The following is a 21208-nucleotide window of genomic DNA, read 5'->3' on the forward strand; positions in this document are numbered from 1 at the left end:
ACACAGCATCTTCAGAGTCTATGGAAACCACACCTAGTCCATCTTGCCTGGCTTCTACAATCTCATTGCAGCTGCCAGTTCATGGAAATTTACCAAGGATGAAAGAACCTGCAGTGTACACGGCCAAGGGGAATCCAGAGGCCGCTGGAGTCTGAGCCCCCTTAAGTTCTCGTAAGGAAGGACTTCAGGTCATGCCCCTTTCTAGAAGACATTTGACCACTTTCTCCTTGACTCCTTTTGCCTATGTATTTGTAGATGGACTTCCAAACCTATTAAACTGAAAGCATTTGAAAAAAGAGGTAGAACCTTACCCATCCCTCGTATCTCCTGTTTATATCCATTACTGCTCCTGAAACATCTATACCTTCATTCTTTCCTTCCACAAATATTTACTGAGAATTATTGGGTACCCAGAACTGTGCTAGATGTTAAGTGAATAAATTAACTAGGCAGCAGTGAAGAAAACAGACAAAATTCATGTTTCTATGGGCCTCATATCCTGGAGGGAAATACAGACCAAAAAGGGAGAGGTGAACAAATGAAATATTTTCAAATAGTGCCATAAAAAATTAAAAAGAAGATGTAATAGATAGTTATGGGGGGATATTCTTTATATAGAGTCAGGGAAAGCCACTCCTGGTGGTGACACTTAGGTTGCAAGTCCATTGACCTTAAGAAGCTCCCATGCAAAGTTCCAGGGAGGAGAGCATTTTCAGCAGAGGAAATATCAAGTGCAGAGGCAAAAATGGAACTACTGTGTCCCGGAGGCTAAGCAGTATGGTACCCTGAGTGATGGGTGGGATGAGAAGAGGCCAGGAAGGTATGATCAAAGAGAGACAGATCAAACAGGGCTTGTTGGACTACATCAGGGCTTTGGCATTTATTCTAACAATAATGGGAAATACTGGGGAGTTTGGGAAAGAGGAGCAGCATGTTCTAAAGTACATTTTGACAAGATCACTCTGGTCTCAGTAGAGGGAACTGACTCCAGTGGGGCTTGAGTAGATGCAACAGTAGGGAGACTATAGTGATCACAATTAAGAGAGGATGGTGTCTTGGATTTGAATATCATCAGGAGAGAGTAGCAAAAGGTTAGGTTTTTGAGGTTGAAACCAGGATTTTCTGATAAACAGATATACAGGGCAATTACTCAAAGCTTAAAAAAAAAAAAGAAAAAAATCAATAAATGATGTGTAGTGGAGTTAAATAAAATGACAGTCCAACCTTGTATTTACAGCTTATGAACTGACTAGAGCGGGTAACATAAACATCTATAGTGTTCTCAGGACGCCTAGAGCAATACAAACCAGACATGAATTCACCTGGTAAGGACATTCATGGTCAGAGGCTGGGAGAAAAACATCACCAGAGGCTCTGTCTGGGGAGCCTCCTGGCAAGCAACTGTGAAGGAGAAGAGGCTCCTGCTCTAGAAGGGTGTGGCCTGCAGGGCAAAATGTGTGTGCGCATGGGTGCTAAGTCATGTCCGACTCTGAGAGCCCATGGACTGTAGCCCACCAGGCTCCTCTGTCCATGGGATTTTCCAGGCAAGAAATACTAGAGTGCATTGCCATTTTCCTTCTCCAGGGCATCTTCCCAACTCAGGGATCGAACCCACATCTCCGGTATCTCCTGCACTGGCTGGTGGATTCTTTACCACTGTGTCACCTAAAAACAAGATATCCACTAAGAGCCGCTCCATCTATTCTCTAGTCCACTGACTGGGCTGATTCAAAGCCTGGTGGGAGGCACATTTGTCACACAAGGAATTGTTGAGTAAGTAGGACTTCTCTGGTGGTTCAAAAGGTTAACAATCCGCCTGTAATGCAGGAGACCCAGGTTTGATCCTTGGGTCGGGAGGATCCACTGGAGAAGGGAATGGCAACCCACTCCGGTTGGAGTTCTTGCCTGGAGAATCCCCATGAACAGAGGAGCCTGACAGGCTATAGTCCATGGGGTCACAGTTGGACAGGACTGAGTGACTAACATGTTCACATCATTTATTGAGCCATTATCACACCGCCAGGCACAGTGCTGAGTGCTGAGTACTCAACAGGTATTGTATCACTTAATTCTCACAAGTATATGACATAGATAGTTTGAAACTTATTTTAAGCTTAGGAAAGTGAGGCATCGAAACAGCACAGAATTGAGAACCATGAAGCCTACTGCCGTTCAGTTCCAAAAGGGAGTTGGGTGAGAAGAAGTGGAAGAGATTGTCTGCCCCTCCAAACAGGAACCAACAACAGCCCAGATTTGAGACTTTGATGAAGGCAAAATCAGCAGTTTCTGTGTGTGACCGCTATCACTCGCGCAGTCCATCAGTGAAACTGCTTTCATGCAGTTCTGATGAAACATTCATTCTGAGCTCAGTCCTTCCCACCTGCCATCAATGTCTGGCCCCCAGGCCAGTGAACCCAAATGATCCCCTCTTATTCCTGCCGCTCCATCAACCTGATTTCTAAAGCAATTCTGACAGTGCGATGGGTATGTTAACATCTTGCCACAAGGATTGGGCTCCAGTATCTTCTCTCCCCAGACAACATCGATCCTCCATTGTATCCAGTCAATAGACCTTTACATCAACAGACCTTGCTGGCAAACAAGTCAGCTTTTTGTGCCTTACAATTTCTGGCTTGTAATATCTTTCAAATGGATTCCCCCATTCGAATATCCTGCAGGCAAATTCTTATTACTCACTCCAAGCAGCACAGCGTGTTTGCTTTATCTAAAAGGTTATCTGTGTTCTTAATGCTGTATTGGAAATGTTTGGGCAAATTTGGCCTCCTAGGCATGTTTTCACTAGTTCTGAGTACATTTAACCAGAAATGATATTGATGACTAAATAAACCTCAGTTTGGATATTTGAGACCAAAATTAATTTCCACTTTTTGCTTCTACTTGGTACTAATGTCAAAAGTCTGGGGAACAAGCATTTGAGAACTATTTGCTGGCTGCGGGCTGACTTAGGACTCTGTATGTTTCTGGATATGCCCTCTCACCAGAGGAGAAATAAATTTCTCTGTAGATCTTTAGAAAATCATAAATAGAATTATATGGGCTAAGAGAACAAATGTGTTATTGCTACTCATACAAAAGGTTTAAAGGGTTTCTGAAACAAAGGAAGGTCTTGGGGATTGCAGACACGTATTTATGAGAGTAAATCACACATAAAATCATAGGTTTGAAAGGGATGATATATACAATCTGGTCCAACATCCTTAATGTTACAAATGAGGAAACTACAAATTCCTAAGGCATCCAACCAAATTGGTGTCATTTTAAATGACATGTTTGTACAACCTCAACATCACTCAGGAACTTTCCTTTGCTATTTTGTCTGGTGGTGTCAGTCCTGCCTCCTGTTCTCATTCCCCTCAGTACCACTGACCTCGTCACCTTCATGAAGCCTCCTATCCCACTTCAGAAGGCACCATACCCTTGTGGTTAAAATTACTGGCTCTGAATGAGATGCAAGTCCAGCTCCATTCTTTACCAGAAGTATAAATGTAGGCCAGACACTTAACTTTTCTGTGCCTGCATTTTCTCATCTGTAAAATAGGAATAAGAATTGTAACTATCTCATCTTGTTGAGCATTAAACGAGGTTATTCTCTATAAAGCCCTTGCAATAATGCTTGGCACATAGGAAGCACCCATTAATGATGATGCTGTCATCATCAACGTGTCTAACTTCTGCTCCCCTTGGTATCAGCAGGTCATCTCTTCTCTAGTTTAGCAAAAGAAGAAAGGTCGTCAAATATGAATTCACTCAGATCCTCCTCCCCACTGCCCATGAGCTCCTGAGCCCAGAAACCTATCCATGTGCTGCCAGCCACTCTTTCCTCCCTCTCTCTGTTGGGAACCGGAAATACTTTGTATTTCAATCCTTCCATCAGAGTCAGGATGCCATCTGTCTTCTCAGGAGCTGTGTGTCCTCATTTAAATGACCTCTCAGTTAAACCTCCAGACTTACCCTCTCTCCCTACCCTCTCAGCCTCTTTAACCTTAAAACACAATCAAAAGCAAACAAACACAAAAACTTGCTCTTGAGCTTGCATCTGTCTTTTACTAACTCCCCATCTCTTTGCTCCTTCTTGTTGAACTTCCAGCTAAGTTTCCAGAAGATGAGTTTATGCTTTAGCATCTTTGCATCACCCCTCACCACACAGCAGCCTGATTTCTGTTTCCAGCACTACATCAGGTCCTTCTTTTTATTCCACCCAGAACATCTCTCACCGCTCTACCCACCACCATTTCTGGCTCCTTCCATCCACCTCTTCTCCTGAGGCTGTTCTCTTCCCCTGGACAAGACACTTACATGTCTGCCTACTTTTCTACGGGCTTCAATCTCTGTGGGTCCAGCAACTGCCAATGGTTTCTCTGTCCCCAGCATCCAGCACAGCTCCTTGCACACAGTAATCAATGAAAGTTCACATCATGAACACACCAATGACCTTCTCAGAGTCACACATTCAATCTCGTTAAATGAAACAAACATTCACTGTGCTCCAGTCACATGACAGCAGAGTGGAGGCTAGAGAGATTAATAATACACAGCCCCTACCCTCCAGGAGCTGTTTATCATCCAGTGAGAGAGGAACAGAAACACAGGACTGATGAACAGACCCAAGATGTTGATGGGGTAGGAACAGAGAGAGAACAGGAAAGAGGAGGAAAGAAAGAAGTGGAGGTAAGACAGATTAGCATCAAATAGGCTAGGGTACACATTAGGACGCCAATAAACATAAAATACGTGTATGCTTTTAAAAAAAATCATTTAATCAAATTTAAAAAGAAGCAATATGCCTAAGTCTAGTCGAATAAATCGTGATTTCACTCCAAGCAAACAAACTCTGCTCAGTTCTCTCACACACCTGGTTTTTCATACAGAGGATACATTGAGACTCATGAACACTGACTATATACCACATGTAGGAATCTGTCCATCCACTGACAAGATGAACAGTCAAACTAAATCTCCAAAGGCAGCCTTTGTAAACTTGTGTTTGGGAAGGTAACTGTCAGACTTAATCTCCCATGTATATGGAGAAGGAAAAAATATACACGACAGACAGTTGTGTGTGACAGTTATCAATTTATTCATTTTAAACTCATACTGTAAATAAAAGGAGCTATTCTTTGGGTTGGAATGACTTATCCTGATCATCAAGGGGAAATTGAGATGCTACATAGAGGGAGAAAGCTGAACTCTGTCTGGAACCCACGGGCTTCTGTGGGGCACCTCTTGGAACTCACATCCCCAGTAGTAAAGGTTAATGGAAAGGGTGAACGACCAGAAAAAGGGCAGGACAACTGAGAATTCAGGAGTGGAGGTTTGAGTCATACCTCCAGGCAAAGAACCTTAAGCAACTGAGATCTGGACTGAGAAGGGAGATATCTGAAATGGGGAAGAAAGAGTCCATACACACAAGTACAGCCTGTGAGTCATTATAGAAAAGAGTTCTCTTTGCTTGCTACATCTACAGGTTTATTTGTAGACGCTATTTTTTCTTCTCTTTCTTTGCAGTTTATCTTATATAAAATAAAAGTTGTTGGAGGGTAACTTTACTATCTAGGTAACAAAATAGTTGGCTTCCTTGGTGGCTCAGGAATAAAGAACTTGCCTGCCAGTGTAGGAGACGTGGGTTTGATCCCTGGGTTGGGAAGATCTGCTGGAGATGAAAATGGCAATCCATTCTAGTATCCTTGCCTGGGAAATCCCATGGACTTGGAGCCTGGCAGGCTACAGTCCATGGAGTTTCAAAAGAGTCAGGCATAGCAACTAAACAACAGCAACAACAAAACATTCAGTGAAACTTCATCTGAACTTCAGGAAAATTGAACATAACCAGCAAGGGATACTATGACTGCTGGTACTTGCAACTCTTTATTGTGAGAAAAGAGCGAAGAACATCCTAAGTTGTAAGATGGCAGGCTGCGTTTTATTAGATGGAAATGCTGAGTTGTTTGGTTTATCTGCAAGAATTCAAATGTGTATAGAGAGGTGTACAGGAGAACTAAGGAACCAAAGGCGTGGGCTGGATGCACTTTATTGCCTCTCAGTGCTAAAGCTAGCCTCCATTTTTATCTACAAAATGGACACGGGCCATGTAAATCCTCTTCCTTGCCAGCTGGCTGGCTGTTAAGCACTTTCCCAGGGTGCTGAGAGACGCTGCACAAGGAAGGCGTTTCCCATTGTGTTTCTAGCGTGCCAGCTCAGCTGACTGCTGAAGTGCCTGCTCCTCCAACACGGGCAACTTCGTCAACATTCAGCTCCTACAGTGCACTGTGACGAGCAGCACCTATTAGCTAGCAACATCCCGGGCACCTCGCTTGGGCTACCCGTAACAGGGTGCTTCTGATAAGACATGTCTCCCGAACAGCTGTCTCAAGCATCCTTTAGAACACATTTCTAGCAAGTTCCAGACAGCAGATTTCCAGAAGGTCCCATGAGGAGTAAACCACAGCAGCCTCTCTGCCATTCAGTAAACTGTGGCTGTGTTCTCATACGGTCTATACCATACTCCTACTGGGGCTTCCTCTTTGCGTGTTCTATCTAAGCCCTGGGAGTATGGGCGTTCCTTATATTTGCCATTCTTGTATTCCTTTCAGTGTTATCTACTTTCTACTAGCCAATGCCCACAACAGTTTCCTGTTACAGCTAATAATTCTTTTTAATAAACCTTCCCTGCTCAAGTTACAATATTTTCCAGGAGCAATGAGCACCTCCAGTATCCAGAATTGGTTTCTAAATACGATTCTTTAATGGCTCATTCTAGGACTGAAGAAGGAAAAACACAAAGTGAGACTGGAGAATCCTACAGTAGCAGAAAGTAAGGAAGTGCTCAAAAGACAGAATACAACATAAGAGCCAAACAAAAAGGCCAGGGCAGGTCAAAAGGACACAGAAGCCACCTAAAACAATTCCCAATTGCCAAATCTAGAACAATTTAAGCAACAAAATAATATATGGATTTCTCATATAAACATATATAAGCCCACACTGATAAAAATGACTGACTAAATGAGAGAGAATAAATAAATCTCCTTTACAGATGAATTCCAAATAACATATATAGATAATCTCCCCTCCCAAAACCATGGAGCTTAATCCCTACCTTTCACCCTTGAGGGTAGACTAGACTTAGTGTCTTATTTCTGGAGAATAGAAATGGGAAAGAGAAAAATCATAACTTTATGTGGAGAAATCTGGCAAACAGTACACACCGCTCAATGATGAAGGCTAACTGAGGGATGACATCACCGGTGGTGTCATGTGAATTTCATCATACCCCTGATAGAATGTCATGAGGTGGGCACTTCTACTTCGTGGTGTTCTTTTAAAAACTTGTACCCCTAGTCTAGTCATGAGGAAAACACAAACTGAGAGACATTCTGCAGGATAGCTGGCTAGCTGGTGTCAAAGTTATGAAAAACGAAGGCTGAGTAATTGTCACAGACCAGAGGGGATTGGGGAGACATGACAATGCAGTGTAGTGACCAGGATTGGATCTTGGAAAAGAAAGAGGACTTTCATAAAAAAGTAATAATAATGAAATTCAAACAGAGTCTAGAGTTTAACAGCAATATACTAGTAGTGAACTAACTAGTAGTGTATTCAGGTCAATTTCTTTGGGCAATTAGTTTTGCCAAGCTAATGCTAACTTAAGGGAAAACTAGGTGTGGGTGTATGGAAACTCTCTACTATCTTGTAACTTTACTAAAATTGTTCCAAAATGAAAGGTTTAGTCAAAAAAATTATTGCAATTTCTGTCTCCTGATTGAAGCCTGACTAATACAAGGAATTGATGTAATTAAAAAAGAAATCACTTTTTCAATCTAACATATAGTATCAAATATATGCATAATGATAACCAGAGAGGAGGGGACAGAGAGATAAAAATCCTTGGGACCTAGGTCATTTTAACTCTGCTTCTTAATAGGTTACTAGAGTATGCATTTGCTTCAAGAATTATGTGGCTGAGAGTATTAAATCACACACCTCATAATGAGGCATTTTAGGGTAATAACTACAGACAAAACCAAGGTAACAAAATGCAGTGCTCTGACTCAGAATAGAATTTAGGTGCTTAAAAAAGGTGTCAGAAATGTTTTCTCAGACCATCTTTAAAGACTTCAGATATCTGTCCATATTTATTGATGCTTCTGTTCATGATAATACCAAAACATGAGCTGTAGAGAATAAACTAAAAGCCACCTCAATATCTTCACCCAGAATTGAAAGAACATGTGTTTCTCTAGAAGAATTCTAGAGGCTTCATCAAAAAGTTGGTCAATTCCAAAATAAAGCAACAGTTAATTTTCTAAAAGGCCTAAGTCAGTTCTAGAGAGTCTGAAACCCATGTTGGCTTTCCTTTCGTTTATACACACTTCAGTCTGATCTCTTAGCACGAGGTAAGCTGCAGGTCTTAGGGGACAAAGTATGACTATGACTAAAATTATTCCACAACATTCCCCCTGAAATTAGTAATAACAAATCTCACTTCTCAGATGAAGAATACAGCCACTCTTCTCTTTCTCAATGGTTTATACAATAATGTTATTTTTCTTCTAAATGTGTAGGCACAACTGATCTTTAAGCTGGAAAAGTCAGTGAAAGCAACATTGCATTTGAGGTCAGTTGGCCAAAAAAATGGACATGAGCCAGATCCCACATCCTAAACACTCTGCCTCAACAGTGTGAACAAAATGCCCACTCTCCTCCTGATCTCCGGCAGAAGCCAAACAAAACCCTTCAAGACAGTTACCCATTGGAATGGGAATCCTGTCAGGGACAGAGAGACGTGCATACATGCTCCCAAAGACACAATAAAAAGTCTCTTTCACATGGAATGTTCTGGGCACAGAGAGCACAAGGACCTCCCCTGGAGATCGATGCTGTTGTAGAGACAGCCAAGAAATCGCAAGTCTAAAACAAAGCAGCTCTAACTAGGTAAAGAATAACCTCCCCAATTCCAAAAGGAAGCAAGTAAAAATTCCTAAAACCAGCTTACCTATCATACACAGCCTGACGTTCTTTTTTGACTGGTTTCAGAAAATTCTCTGGTAGCAATGAGGACAAATCTGTGTTGTCATGAGAGCTTGGTAATTTGAAAACTATTATTCCCTTTCTCTAAATGTTAACATTTCATGCATTACAATTTAGTTGCACTTGAGCTCTTTCTCACATTTTTCAAGGCAAAATGAAGTACAAAGGAATAGGAAGAGTACACAATTACACGCGCAGCAAGGAGTTAGCCAGAAAACTTAAGTTTTAACTGTGAAATTTAGAAAAGCAACTGTATTACATGACAGTCCATCATTTAATCCTCATAATCATGAATACAGGATTTTAAGTGCAATTTGTTTATCATCCAAAACACCATCATCTTAGAATTATAATTCTAATACAATGGAGACAAATTATATATTATGAATGAGTACCTAAATGGTCATGAATTTTCATTTACTACCAGTTCACTCCAGTTATCTGAGAAAGTACTTATTATTTGTAACTCAGAATTCAGAGATAAATAAACAAGTTAAGCATTGAAAATATCAACTTGGCTTCTGCTTTAAAACCAACAAGTGGTAAATTTTCATCACCAAGAAAATATATTAGATATATGAACAAGTAAAAACAGATGTCAGCATACAATAGCTGTGTTACCACAACTGCCTTACTGAATGAAGGAATCTGAATTCTGGATCCTACTCTGGAATATATATTCATATTCATAGAAGTATCAGAATCAGATTACTGAGATCTCCTGCTTTCCAAGCGCCTTTCTTTATACTCTATTCATAACGGTTCTATGTATAATACATGTAGAGATTTCAAAGAAACACTATTTGTGAGCTGGGCTGGGGATCCACACCACATTCTGCATTGGGCTACAGAGGGAAACCCATGGAGACAAGGGGCTCATAGAGCAAAAACATCCGGAGACAGACAAGAGCAGGTGCACACTCACCACTGGAGCAGTTGGTCCCACCCCAGCCAGGCTCACACTGACAGGTGTTTGGAGCAACGCAGCGACCATGGACACATTTATCAGCACAGTGGGCTGTCAGAGAGAAAAATCAATCAAATAAGGAAAGTTGGCACAAGAAAAAAAACCCCAACAACACAGCTGTTTCACATATCAGTCTCAAGTATCGCTTAAAAACAACATGCATGCTTGGTAATTTTCTTCATTCCGTTCCTCAGCCCTCTTGCAGTCCTCTGTGTAACCAAACAATTCCCCTTCTTATTTTGAAACCTCCAAATAAATGCCTTCATTTCTACTATTTAACTCTACTTCATGCTAAGTTAGGAAAGAAGTTTCAAGGAAAACTGCCTGATCTACTTTTAAAAACATTACCAATGACTACCAAATATATCCTCTTTGTTTCAGCAGAAGCATATGTGGATGCACAAACATACACAAGGCAAGATCTCAGGATTCCAAGGCAACAGAGGAGACCAAAAGCTATTCCCCTTATATAATAATACCTTTACTAGAAACAACAGTCAAATTTCTTTGTGCACGTGTTATTCATAACTATGACACAGCAGAACTCGATATCCTTTGTCTGTTGAGGAGAATAGCTGAAAAATGTCATCCAGGTCTTTAGGAAATAGTAAATCTCAGTTCCCATTTCATTACTGCATATCACTGGTGTGACCCAACGTGCAAAGATAAGGGATATCATTGCAAACATGAGCAGATGGGTAGTCTGATGAGTTCCAAAACAAAGCTCAGTGGATAAACAGAAAGGGACATCAGAAAGATGCGGTGTTGGGCGTCAGTATTACCTTCACCCTTAGTGTCACTCACATGGTTAAACCTTCTTTAAAGTATCTGGAGATATGAGTAATTGTGAAAACAATTCAGAAGAGTTTGGATTTAAGATCTTCCAAAATTTGACTTAAGGATGGGATAAGCTGTCCTACGCTTGAGAGAGAAGTTTTATTAACTCATTTCTTATTATAAAAATAAAATGGAGCTATTGCCCAGTCATAAAATACCAACAAGCAAAATAAACCTGTCTCTTAAGGAAAAAAAGATAATCATAATATTTTTCAATTTATATTTCCTCAATAAAATGGGGAAAAATCTTTCTATGTCGTTAAATATCTTCAGTGTGATTTATATACTGTTGTAAGTCTATATTGTGTATATATTCATTATATATTATATTATCAGGTTTACACACACACACATATTTATATACTGCTGAGCCAAAAGTGATTGTCACTTTTAATGTTTTTATCAAAAAAATTCAGACACGAAGAGATATAGGGGAAAGACATTTTAGATGAAGAGAAAGCAAAAGCAAGAGAAGAAACAGAAATAAATGGAAGTGACAAGATCTGTCTGGGTACAGTGTTTGGAGCAATAACTTTGGAAAGAGAGATACTTTGAAAATCAAAGTAAGGTATCAGGACTTTGTTCTGAGAATTAGTGGGGAATATTCTAAAGAAAGATATAAGTTTGTTACAAGAAACCATCAGGTAGGTCACCTGATGAGGACACTGAAACAAAACCGAGTGATCAAAATTTCAGGAAATACAAGTTTACATCCTATTACCAGAATAATTCCTTAATACCCAAGCGATTTGGTGAGGGGTACCAGCCATGCAAGCTAGAGATTTTGACACTAGAGTTCCAAGGAGACGCTTGTATGTATGTGCTCAGTCACTCAGTCGTGTCCGGCTCTTTGCAACCCCCCGGGACTGTAGCCCATCAGTCTCCTCTGTCCATGGGATTCTCCAGGCAAGGGTACTGGAGTGGGTTGCCATCTCCTTCTCCAGGGGAATCGTCCCCACCCAGGGATTGACCCGTGTCTCCTCCTTTGGCAGATGGGTTCTTTACCACTGAGCCACAATTACATTCGTAACTGTAATTAAAAGCAAAATCTGTCTGTAACATATGAACACACTGCCCTATAACATGCTGACAAGCTGCTGGGTTAAGTTGATAGGTGCCAATCTTAGGATTCAGTGTCTCCTGCCATTTCCATGCATGTTTCATATTGTAGATGGGCCATTCATTCAAAAAGGCCTTACTATTAGTTTTTTAAATGTTAGGTATGCAAGTACAAGACAGCAAAATGCCATAACTGGAGTATGTAAGGTTCTACAAAATGTCACACAATGCCCAGAAGATGTAATAGGACGTTTAATAGGATGTAAACTTGTATTTCCTGAAATTTTGATCACTCTATTTTGTTGTAGTGTCTTTATCAGGTGACCTACCTGATGGTTTCTTGTAACAAATTTATATCTTTCTTTAGACTATTCCCCACTAATTCTCAGAATAAAGTCCTGATACCTTTGATTTTCAAAGTATTTTTCTCTCTTTCCAAAGATATTGCTCCAAACACTGCGCCCAGACAGATCTTCTCACTTCCATTTGTTTTTCTTTCTATTCTTGCTTTTGCTTTCTCTACCTAAAATGTCTTTCCCTTATGTCTCTTCATGTCTGAATTTTCTTGATAAAAACCTTAAAAGTGATGATCACTTTTGGCTCAGCAATATATGCACGTGTGTGCAAGTGTGCGCGTGCGTGTGTGTGTATCTTATAATAATATAATATATAATTTCCCCTAATTGTGCAGGAGATGGTCTGGGTCTTGAATCACACAGTTACATGGTAGCATGTACACCTAGGACACTCGCATCTTACAGAGGATGCTGGCACCCTTTGTAAAGATGCAAATTTGACAGTCCTTGGTCCAACTTGGCTAGTGTACTGATGACATCTATGTTTGCAACATATTGTTAGTGATCAGTCTTCAGACATCCAATTTTCAATTTCTCTTCCTTCAAGATAGTAAATCTACTTAAAATTCTGTTTCCACAGTTTGAGAAGTTTTAAAAATCAGACACTATTTCTCTTTAATATGAAACCAGAGTTTTCTGTTACTGTTCATTTAAAAGAAAACACAGAAATTGTATATAGTGGTTGATGAAAAGAAGTATCATTCATATTCTCAAATTTCAATTTTATGTCTATTTAAAATACTCTTGTTCTCACCCATTAATTTTATACTAAGCAAATGTTATAAATGTTAAATGATGAAGCAAATTTATATTAATAAAACACAACTTTGTCTTTATATCTTAGGCATCTACATATAATTTCATTTGATCAAAAAATCAGTTCCACCATTTGAAACTTGGAAAATCTCTGGGTACCCAGGTCACTGGATTGGATGACAGTAACCTGGGGTTTTATATGTACAAATAGCATGGGGCCAGGAGAGGAGGGGTTTGGAGGGTGTTCCACAGGCAAGTCTCAATTTGCTCCTCTCCCTTTTTCCTCTCTCGTTTTTTCATTCCTTTTATCTTCCTTTATGCCTTCTTTTACTGCACATCTTTCTCTCCTCCAAACTATGTCTTTGATATGCACAACCACGATACAGACTACAAACTCAACTGTGGTTTTAGATGTAGTTTAGCTCTTCGCCCCTGGGCAACACCAAAAGATTCTGCACTGCACCCACCTGAATCAACCGGAAAGAAAGGAAGGACTAAGCAAACCGGTCTAGAGCCTTTCCTCTAATACACTACTAAAATGGGTAAAAAAACGCATGGTAAGTTAAACCTGGGTCCCGAAAGGTTAGGAATCAGAATTGCTTATGCTTGGGTACCAGTTGATTGTTCTTTGTTACTCTTGTTTTGTTGATTCCAAAAAAGGATGCTAAGTGAAGTTCTACATGGAGACATCAAAGAAGATCTGCTTCAAAATGCTTTGAGATTGCTGAATACTCATGCAAATGCTCTCATGTTTGATTCCTAGTGATACAAACTTTGTATTTTATGAAATGAACACCAAGAAGACCAGTCAATTGTAATAGATGAAAAAACTCCTATGATGGTAATTTTAAAATCTAGTTGTTTGTTTTTTTTTTTTTTTATGAAAACCTTGAAATAACATTTGGCTAAAGTCTAAAGCAAAACATAAGTAGATAGCAGAAAACAAATTAGACTGCAAGTTAATTAGGAATTGGAAGGCGCAATCTGCTTTCCTAATGATTTTTTTTTCCCTTCATTAAAGCTAGAGTCAAAGGAATCACCTCAAGGCATTGAAGCCTAAGGTCAAATAATGATCTAAATAATGAAATATATTGTTGGTACAGATCCTCATAGGAAAGAATACAAAATTCTACTGCTGTGTCATGCAGAATCCACATGGCATTAGACTGCCATACAAGCATCCTCTCTGTTCCATGCCCTGTCCCACAGCTCGGGACTCCCCACACCCAGCAACAGTTCTCATCAAGAACCCACAGACCAGTGAGAGCAAAGAGAGAATTCAGGAGATGAGAGCAAGCTAGAAAACCTTGTTCTCTGATGCACCAATTCTCCAAGTTGCAGGAAAATGACCATAGCATCTGTGGTGACAAACACAGACTCTCCCTCTAGGAAACAGGTTGAGCTAGATCCCTACCCTAGTTTCATCTTTCCTTTCAGCCTCAAATGCCACCTACTCTGGGTGCTGAGCTTTCATGACTAACAGACTCCATGTGAGAAACCATGGCGAGTTAAAGACATGAATTTGTCACATAGAAAATTCCAAAGTCAGCTGGAAAAGAAGACAGGGAACAGCGGTCTTTTGTAGCAAATGCTCAACAGCTTAAATTTCAAGAAGCACAAAAGAACCATCCTAAGTATGGCTTTCTCATCCATGGGAAAATGTCATTTTATTCCCTAGGCTATCATTATTTTTAAAATATTTATTTACTTATTTTCGCCTGTGCTGGGTCTTCACTGCTGACTTTTCTCTAGTTGCAGAGAGAGAGGAATACTCTCTAGTTGCTCTGTGTGGGCTTCTCACTGAGGTGGCTTCTCCTATTGCAGAGCGTGGGCTCTCGGGCACTCAGGCTTCAGTAGTCGGGACATGTGGGCTCAGTAGTTGCAGCTCCGGGGCTCTGCAGCACAGCCTCAATAGTTGTGGAACAGGGGCTTAGTTTCTCTGTAGTATGTGGGATCCTTCCAGATCAGGGATCGAACCTTAGACCCTTGCATTGGCAGGCAAATTCTTGACCACTGAGCCACCAAGGAAGCCCCTATTCTCATTTTTGTAAGTGCAATTAATTCCAGGAAAATGCTAATAATGACAATCTACCCAATATGATTCTTTTTTCACATCTCTCTTGAAAAAAATGGTGAAGAATCACATTCTGAGTTTTTGGTAATCTTTTAGACACTGATGTAAGCTGAATATGTGGAGCCATTTGGTATACCACTGCGGACACATCAAGTTGCAAGGGGCAGGCAAGGCATCCTCTCTCTCAAGAACCGGGGGGCAAGACACAGTGATGAGAAAAACATGCTCTATCTTTGAAGTCAAAGCTGTGGACAGCCTGTCTGCCTGATGGACAGGTGAGGACTGACCTGATGACCCTGGAATCTTCTCTAATTAGGATCCTGTTTCAGCCTTAGTTCCTAAATCCATTTAAATCCCATTACCAGTTACTCATTCCTTTCACTTGTAAATACTTGCCTTTAATACTGGGAGTCACTAACTACACTCAATAGTTTTCTCTTCTGCCATAAACATTTCCCTTTGGATTTACACCTAGGGTATGACAGAAAGGTAAAAGTAAGAGCAAAAAGACTAGAGACTCCTTTAAACCAATTACACCTATAAACACAGTACCTACTGTGTCTTAAAAGATATATTATAATCAATGCATTTAAGTTCACTTGAAAAATGCTTCCATGATTCATTTCTTGAAAATAATTGTCCACTAGAAACATACCAGATGGTCAATACTGAAATCAGTTTGATTATATTCTTCGCAGCGGAAGATGGAGAAGCTCTATACAGTCAACAAAAACAAGACTGGGAGCTGACTGTGGCTCAGATCATGGACTCCTTATTGCCAAATTCAGACTTAAATTGAAGAAAGTAGGGGAAAAAAATCACTAGACCATCCAGGTATGACCTAAATCAAATCCCTTATGATTATACAATGGAAGTGATAGATTCAAGGGATTAGATCTGATAGACAGACTGCCTGAAGAACTATGGACGGAGGTTTGTGACATTGTACAGGAGGCAGTGATCAAGACCATCCCCAAGAAAAAGAAATGCAAAAAGGCAAAATGGCTGTCTGAGGAGGCCTTAGAAATAGCTGAGAAAAGAGAAGCTAAAGGCAAAGGAGAAAAGGAAAAATATACCATTTGAATGCAGAGTTCCAAAGAATAGCAAGGAGAGATAAGAAAGCCTTGCTCGGTGATCAATGCAAATAGAGGAAACAATAGAATGGGAAAAACTAGAGATCTCTTCAAGAAAATCAGAGATACCAAGGGAACATTTCATGCAAAGATGGGCTCAATAAAGGACAGAAATGGTACAGACCTAACAGAAGCAGAAGATACTAAGAAGAGGTGGTAAGAGTACACAGAAGAACTGTACAAAAAAGATATTCACGACCCAGATAACCACAATGGTGTGATCACTCACCTAGAGCCAGACATCCTGGAATGTGAAGTCAAGTAGGCCTTAGGAAGTATCACTATGAACAAAGCTAGTGGAGGTGATGGAATTCCAGTTGAACTATTTCAAATCCTAAAAGGTGATGCTGTGAAAGTGCTGCACTCAATATGCCAGCAAATTTGGAAAAGTCAGCAGTGGCCACAGGACTGGAAAAGGTCAGTTTTCATCCCAATCCCAAAGGAAGGCAATGCCAAAGAATGTTCAAACTATCACACAATTGCACTCATCTCACGTGCTATCAAAGTAATTCTCAAAATTCTCCAGGCCAGGCATTAACAGTATGTGAACCATGAACTTCCAGATGTTCAAGCTGGTTTTAGAAAAGGCAGAGAAACCAGATATCAAATTGCCAACATCCACTGGGTCATCGAAAAAGCAAGAGAGATCCAGAAAAACACTTACTTCTGAGTTACAGACTACGCCAAAGCCTTTGACTGTGTGGATCACAACAATCTGTGGAAAATTCTTAAAGAGATGGGAACAACAGGCCATCTAATCTGTCTCCTGAGAAATATGTATGCAGGTCAAGAAGCAACAGTTAGAAGTGGACATGGAACAACAGACTGGTTCCAAATCGGGAAAGGAGTACGTCAAGGCTGTATATTGTCACCCTGCTTATTTAACTTGTATGCAGTTTAACTGGCATCATACGAAATGCCAGACTGGATGAAGCACAAGCTGGAATCAAGATTGCTGGGAGAAATATCAATAACCTCAGATATGCAGATGACACCAACAATAAGGCAGAAAGTGAAGAACTAAAGAGCCTCTTGATGAAAGTGAAAGAGGAGAGTGAAACAACTGGCTTAAAACTCAACATTCAGAAAACTAAGATCGTGGCATCTGGTCCCATCACTTTATGGCAAATAGATGGGGAAACAATGGAAACAGTGATAGACTTTATTTTCTTGGGCTCCAAAATCACTGCAGATGGTGACTGCAGCCATGAAATTAAAAGATGCTTGCTCCTTGGAAGGAAAACTATGACCAACCTAGACAGCATATTAAAAAGCAGAGATATTACTTTGCTGACAAAGGTCTGTCTAGTCAAAGATATAATATTTCCAGTAGTCGTGTATGGATGTGAGAGTTGGACTATAAAGAAAGCTGAGCGCAGAAGAATTGATGCTTTTGAACTGTGGTGTTAGAGAAGACTCTTGAGAGTCCCTTGAACTGCAAGGAGATCCAACCAGTCAATCCTAAAGGAAATCAGTCCTGAATATTCACTGGAAGGACTGATGCTGAAGCTGAAACTCCAATACTTTGGCCACCTCATCGAAGAGTTGACTCATCGGAAAAGACCCTGATATTGGGAAAGATTGAGGGCAGGAGGAGAAGGGGACGACAGAGGAGGAGATGGTTTGATGGCAACACCGACTCAATGGACATGAGTTTGAGTAAGCTCTGGGAGTTTGTGATGGACAGGGAAGCCTGCCGTGCTGTAGTCCATGGGGTTGCAAAGAGTCAGACATGACTGAGCAACTGAACTGAGAAACACACACGTTTGAACTAATCCATCTTTCCTGAGAAGTCTATCTTGATGTCATGAATAAAAAGTAACAAACCCTGTCTTGCTCATTTTTTATTCTGAATTGCTACAGAGGAACATAGATTTCTTAGAGTAAAAGGTGCCTTTACTGAACACCATTCCCACATCTTTCAGATAAGAAAACTGGGACCTGGAAAATGAAATGATTTTCCCAATATTTGCAGTGGCAATAGAGGCAGTAGGAGTGACTCCAGGTGTCTGAATCTTAGTTGACCAAAATGTCTGATGAGTTTTGATGGGAGTAGGGAGACAGGAAGAAAAGGATGATAACAACTTCACTGGGTCAGATACTAGGGCAGGTATGCTAGATGGCTACAAGTCAGGAGTTAGAAGATTCAGATGAGGAAAAACAGAGAAAGTAGAGAATTGACTTCTAAGATAAATTTTATCCACTCCATATTTTTGTTTGTGACCAATTATACCCAATGTCTCTATAAAAATCAAATTTCTGCTACAGTGTTCACTACAGAATCATTTTGTTTTCATATCTGCACACATTACACTGCAGTCTGCCTTCTTGTGTTTTTTCATGAAAAGGAATGGATTTCCTTCTCCTTCAATTCAAGGTTACTGAGGTAGCAGGCACATTACTGGACACTACTATGGACACAAAAATGGCAGACCAGGAACTCTTAGTCTGCAAAGAAAGTCAAATATAGGCTCCTCAAACCCCAAAAATGCAGAGTGGAATGCAAGTGTAATACAGGGAAAGGATCTGCCTGCAATGCAGGAGACCAGGTTCAGTCCGTAGGTTGGGAAGATCTGCTGGAGAAGGAAATGGCAACCCATTCCAGTATTCTTGCCTGGAGAATCCCATGGACAGAGGAGCCTGGCGGGCTACAGTCCATGGGGTGGTAAAGAGTCAGACACATATGAGCAATTAACAATACACTACTACATGAACAAATACTGTGAAGCATATTCAATGTTTCCATTTATATGTAATCCAAATAGAGACAGAAAATATATTAGTTGTTGACTAGGACTGGAAGGGACTAAGTATGAATGTGGAGTGATGGCCAATGGGTACAGGGTTTTACTGAGGAAATAAAAATATTCTAAAATTGATTGTGACCTGGTTGTACAACTCTGTAAAGATGCTAAAACCCACTAAATTATTAATGGTTGAATATTATGGTATTGAACTACATCTCAAAAAAGTCATCATAAAAATACTGAAGAGAGCAATTAATTCCACCTGGAGTGAGAACAAGGAGGATCTCAGGAAAGTGAGAATATCTGATCTGGGGAAGTGGACACCTCTGGAGTAAAGTTGCAGGAAAGAGATGCCAACAGCAGCTGCCTCAGACCCCATTCTCTTTTCATCCCATCCCCAAAGATACATAACTCACTGCATAGGGCAAGGGGCTCTCACCCCACAGCCACCACAAGTTCATATACGTGACATGCACTGATGGCTGATCAGTCACGGAGACTGAGAAAACACTGGGGGTCTAGAAAGTTGAAGTTAGTAAAGGTATTTTTTAAAAATCCACACTTAAACTTCTTTTCCTTCCATTATTGATAGAGCTTTCATGACAGAGCTGGAAGGACAAGTACAAAGAACAATTACTGCCAGTGTCTTTGGCAGACATCTCTAATTGTATACCTAATGTGTAGTCTTCTTTCTACCTTGATTAATAGAATACCGCTTTCACCAAGGACAATGACATGACCAGCAATACACCACATGCCCAGCCCTCTTTCTGGACTGAAGTGTCCATGTGGAAACAGTATAGAAGGATAGGCTGAATGGTAAGTGCAATTCCCCATCTCTCTCTTCTTCTTGGCGCCCAGTATGTGGACAAAAAGGCTGAATCTGAAAATACCATCAGGCAACCTTGAGGGAGGGACTTCCCAGGTGGTGCAGTGGTAAAGAATCCACTGCCAATATAGAAGACACAGAGATACAGGTTCGATCCTTGGGTTGGGAAGATCTCCTGCATTAGGAAATGGCAACCAACTCCAGTATTCCTACCTGGAAAATTTCACAGAGAAACCTGGCGGGTTACAGTCCATGGGGTGGCAAAGAGTTGGACATGACTGAGCGCACACACACATACAACCCTGAGGGAAGTGCCCAGGGAATCGTGGAACTCTTTGCTCTGAATTTCTTGCATGGATGAACAAATGCCATAAACCACTACCAGACATTTTATTACATAAAAAATTCCTCAGTAAATGTTTCCATTTTTCAACTATCTACTTATTGTAGCCAGACATGATTCCTAACATACACTGGCCCTTTGGAAGGTTTTTCAGATGAGTCAGTTCCTGAGTTTTTTTAAAAAACTCTATAATAGCAGAAAATAAGTATCTCAAAAATATCCCAAAAGCACTTGGCAAAAACCAACATCCATCCCTGAAAAAAATTCTCTACAAACTGAGATTACTCAAAAAAAAAAAAAAAGAGCTTCCTTGACCTAAAGGGGCAAATATGAAAGACCTATCACTAAGATTAGACTCAACAGTAAGAGAATGACACTTGACCCCTTAGATTAGGAACAAAACAACAATGTCTGCTCCTATAATTGTATTCAGCAAGGTTCTAGCAAGGTAATAATGCAAGAAAACAGAAGTATCAATAAAAGATTGGGAAGGAAGAAGTAAAACTGTCTTTGTTTACAGATTATTGAAATATATGTATGTATGCAGAAAATCTAATGGAAATCTACTCAAAAAAAGGGTACTAAAAATAAGAGAGTTTAACAAGTTTGCAGATAAAAACCAATATAAAAAAACTTACTTATATCTCCATATACAGGGGAGAAACATTCAGCAATGGAAATTTTAAAAGACATTTATAACACCAAAAATATGAAAAATTTAGGGATAAATCTGACCAAAGATGTGAAAGACCTATACACTAATAACTAACAACATTGCTGACAGAAATTAATTAAACTACCAAGGAAAGTGACCTATTTGACATTTACAGAACACCTCACCCAACAACATCAGAATATATGGGATATTCTCTTCAAGTAAAAATAGAGACATTACTTACGAATCAGATGACTCACTACTGTTAAGATTAATTTTCTCCCAAACAGATCGACAGATTCAATGCAATATCACTTAAAATCCCAGCAGCTTCTTTGGTTGAAATTGACAAGGTGATTTTAAAATTCATATATAAATACAAAGGACCTACAATAGCCAAAAAA

General features: G+C 40.1%; 1 protein-coding gene across 2 annotated transcripts in view; it reads right to left on the reverse strand.

The window, feature by feature from the left end:
• MEGF10 (multiple EGF like domains 10) overlaps positions 1-21208 on the reverse strand; it is a 174671-nt gene that overhangs the window by 76938 nt on the left and 76525 nt on the right. For both annotated transcript variants that reach the window (XM_070465081.1, XM_070465082.1), the window contains exon 5: positions 9974-10066. In XM_070465081.1, the coding sequence (XP_070321182.1) occupies positions 9974-10066 (93 nt within the window). The remainder of the gene's footprint in view (positions 1-9973; positions 10067-21208) is intronic.

This window comes from Odocoileus virginianus, chromosome 3 (assembly GCF_023699985.2).
Source record: "Odocoileus virginianus isolate 20LAN1187 ecotype Illinois chromosome 3, Ovbor_1.2, whole genome shotgun sequence".
Taxonomy (NCBI): Eukaryota; Metazoa; Chordata; class Mammalia; order Artiodactyla; family Cervidae; genus Odocoileus; species Odocoileus virginianus.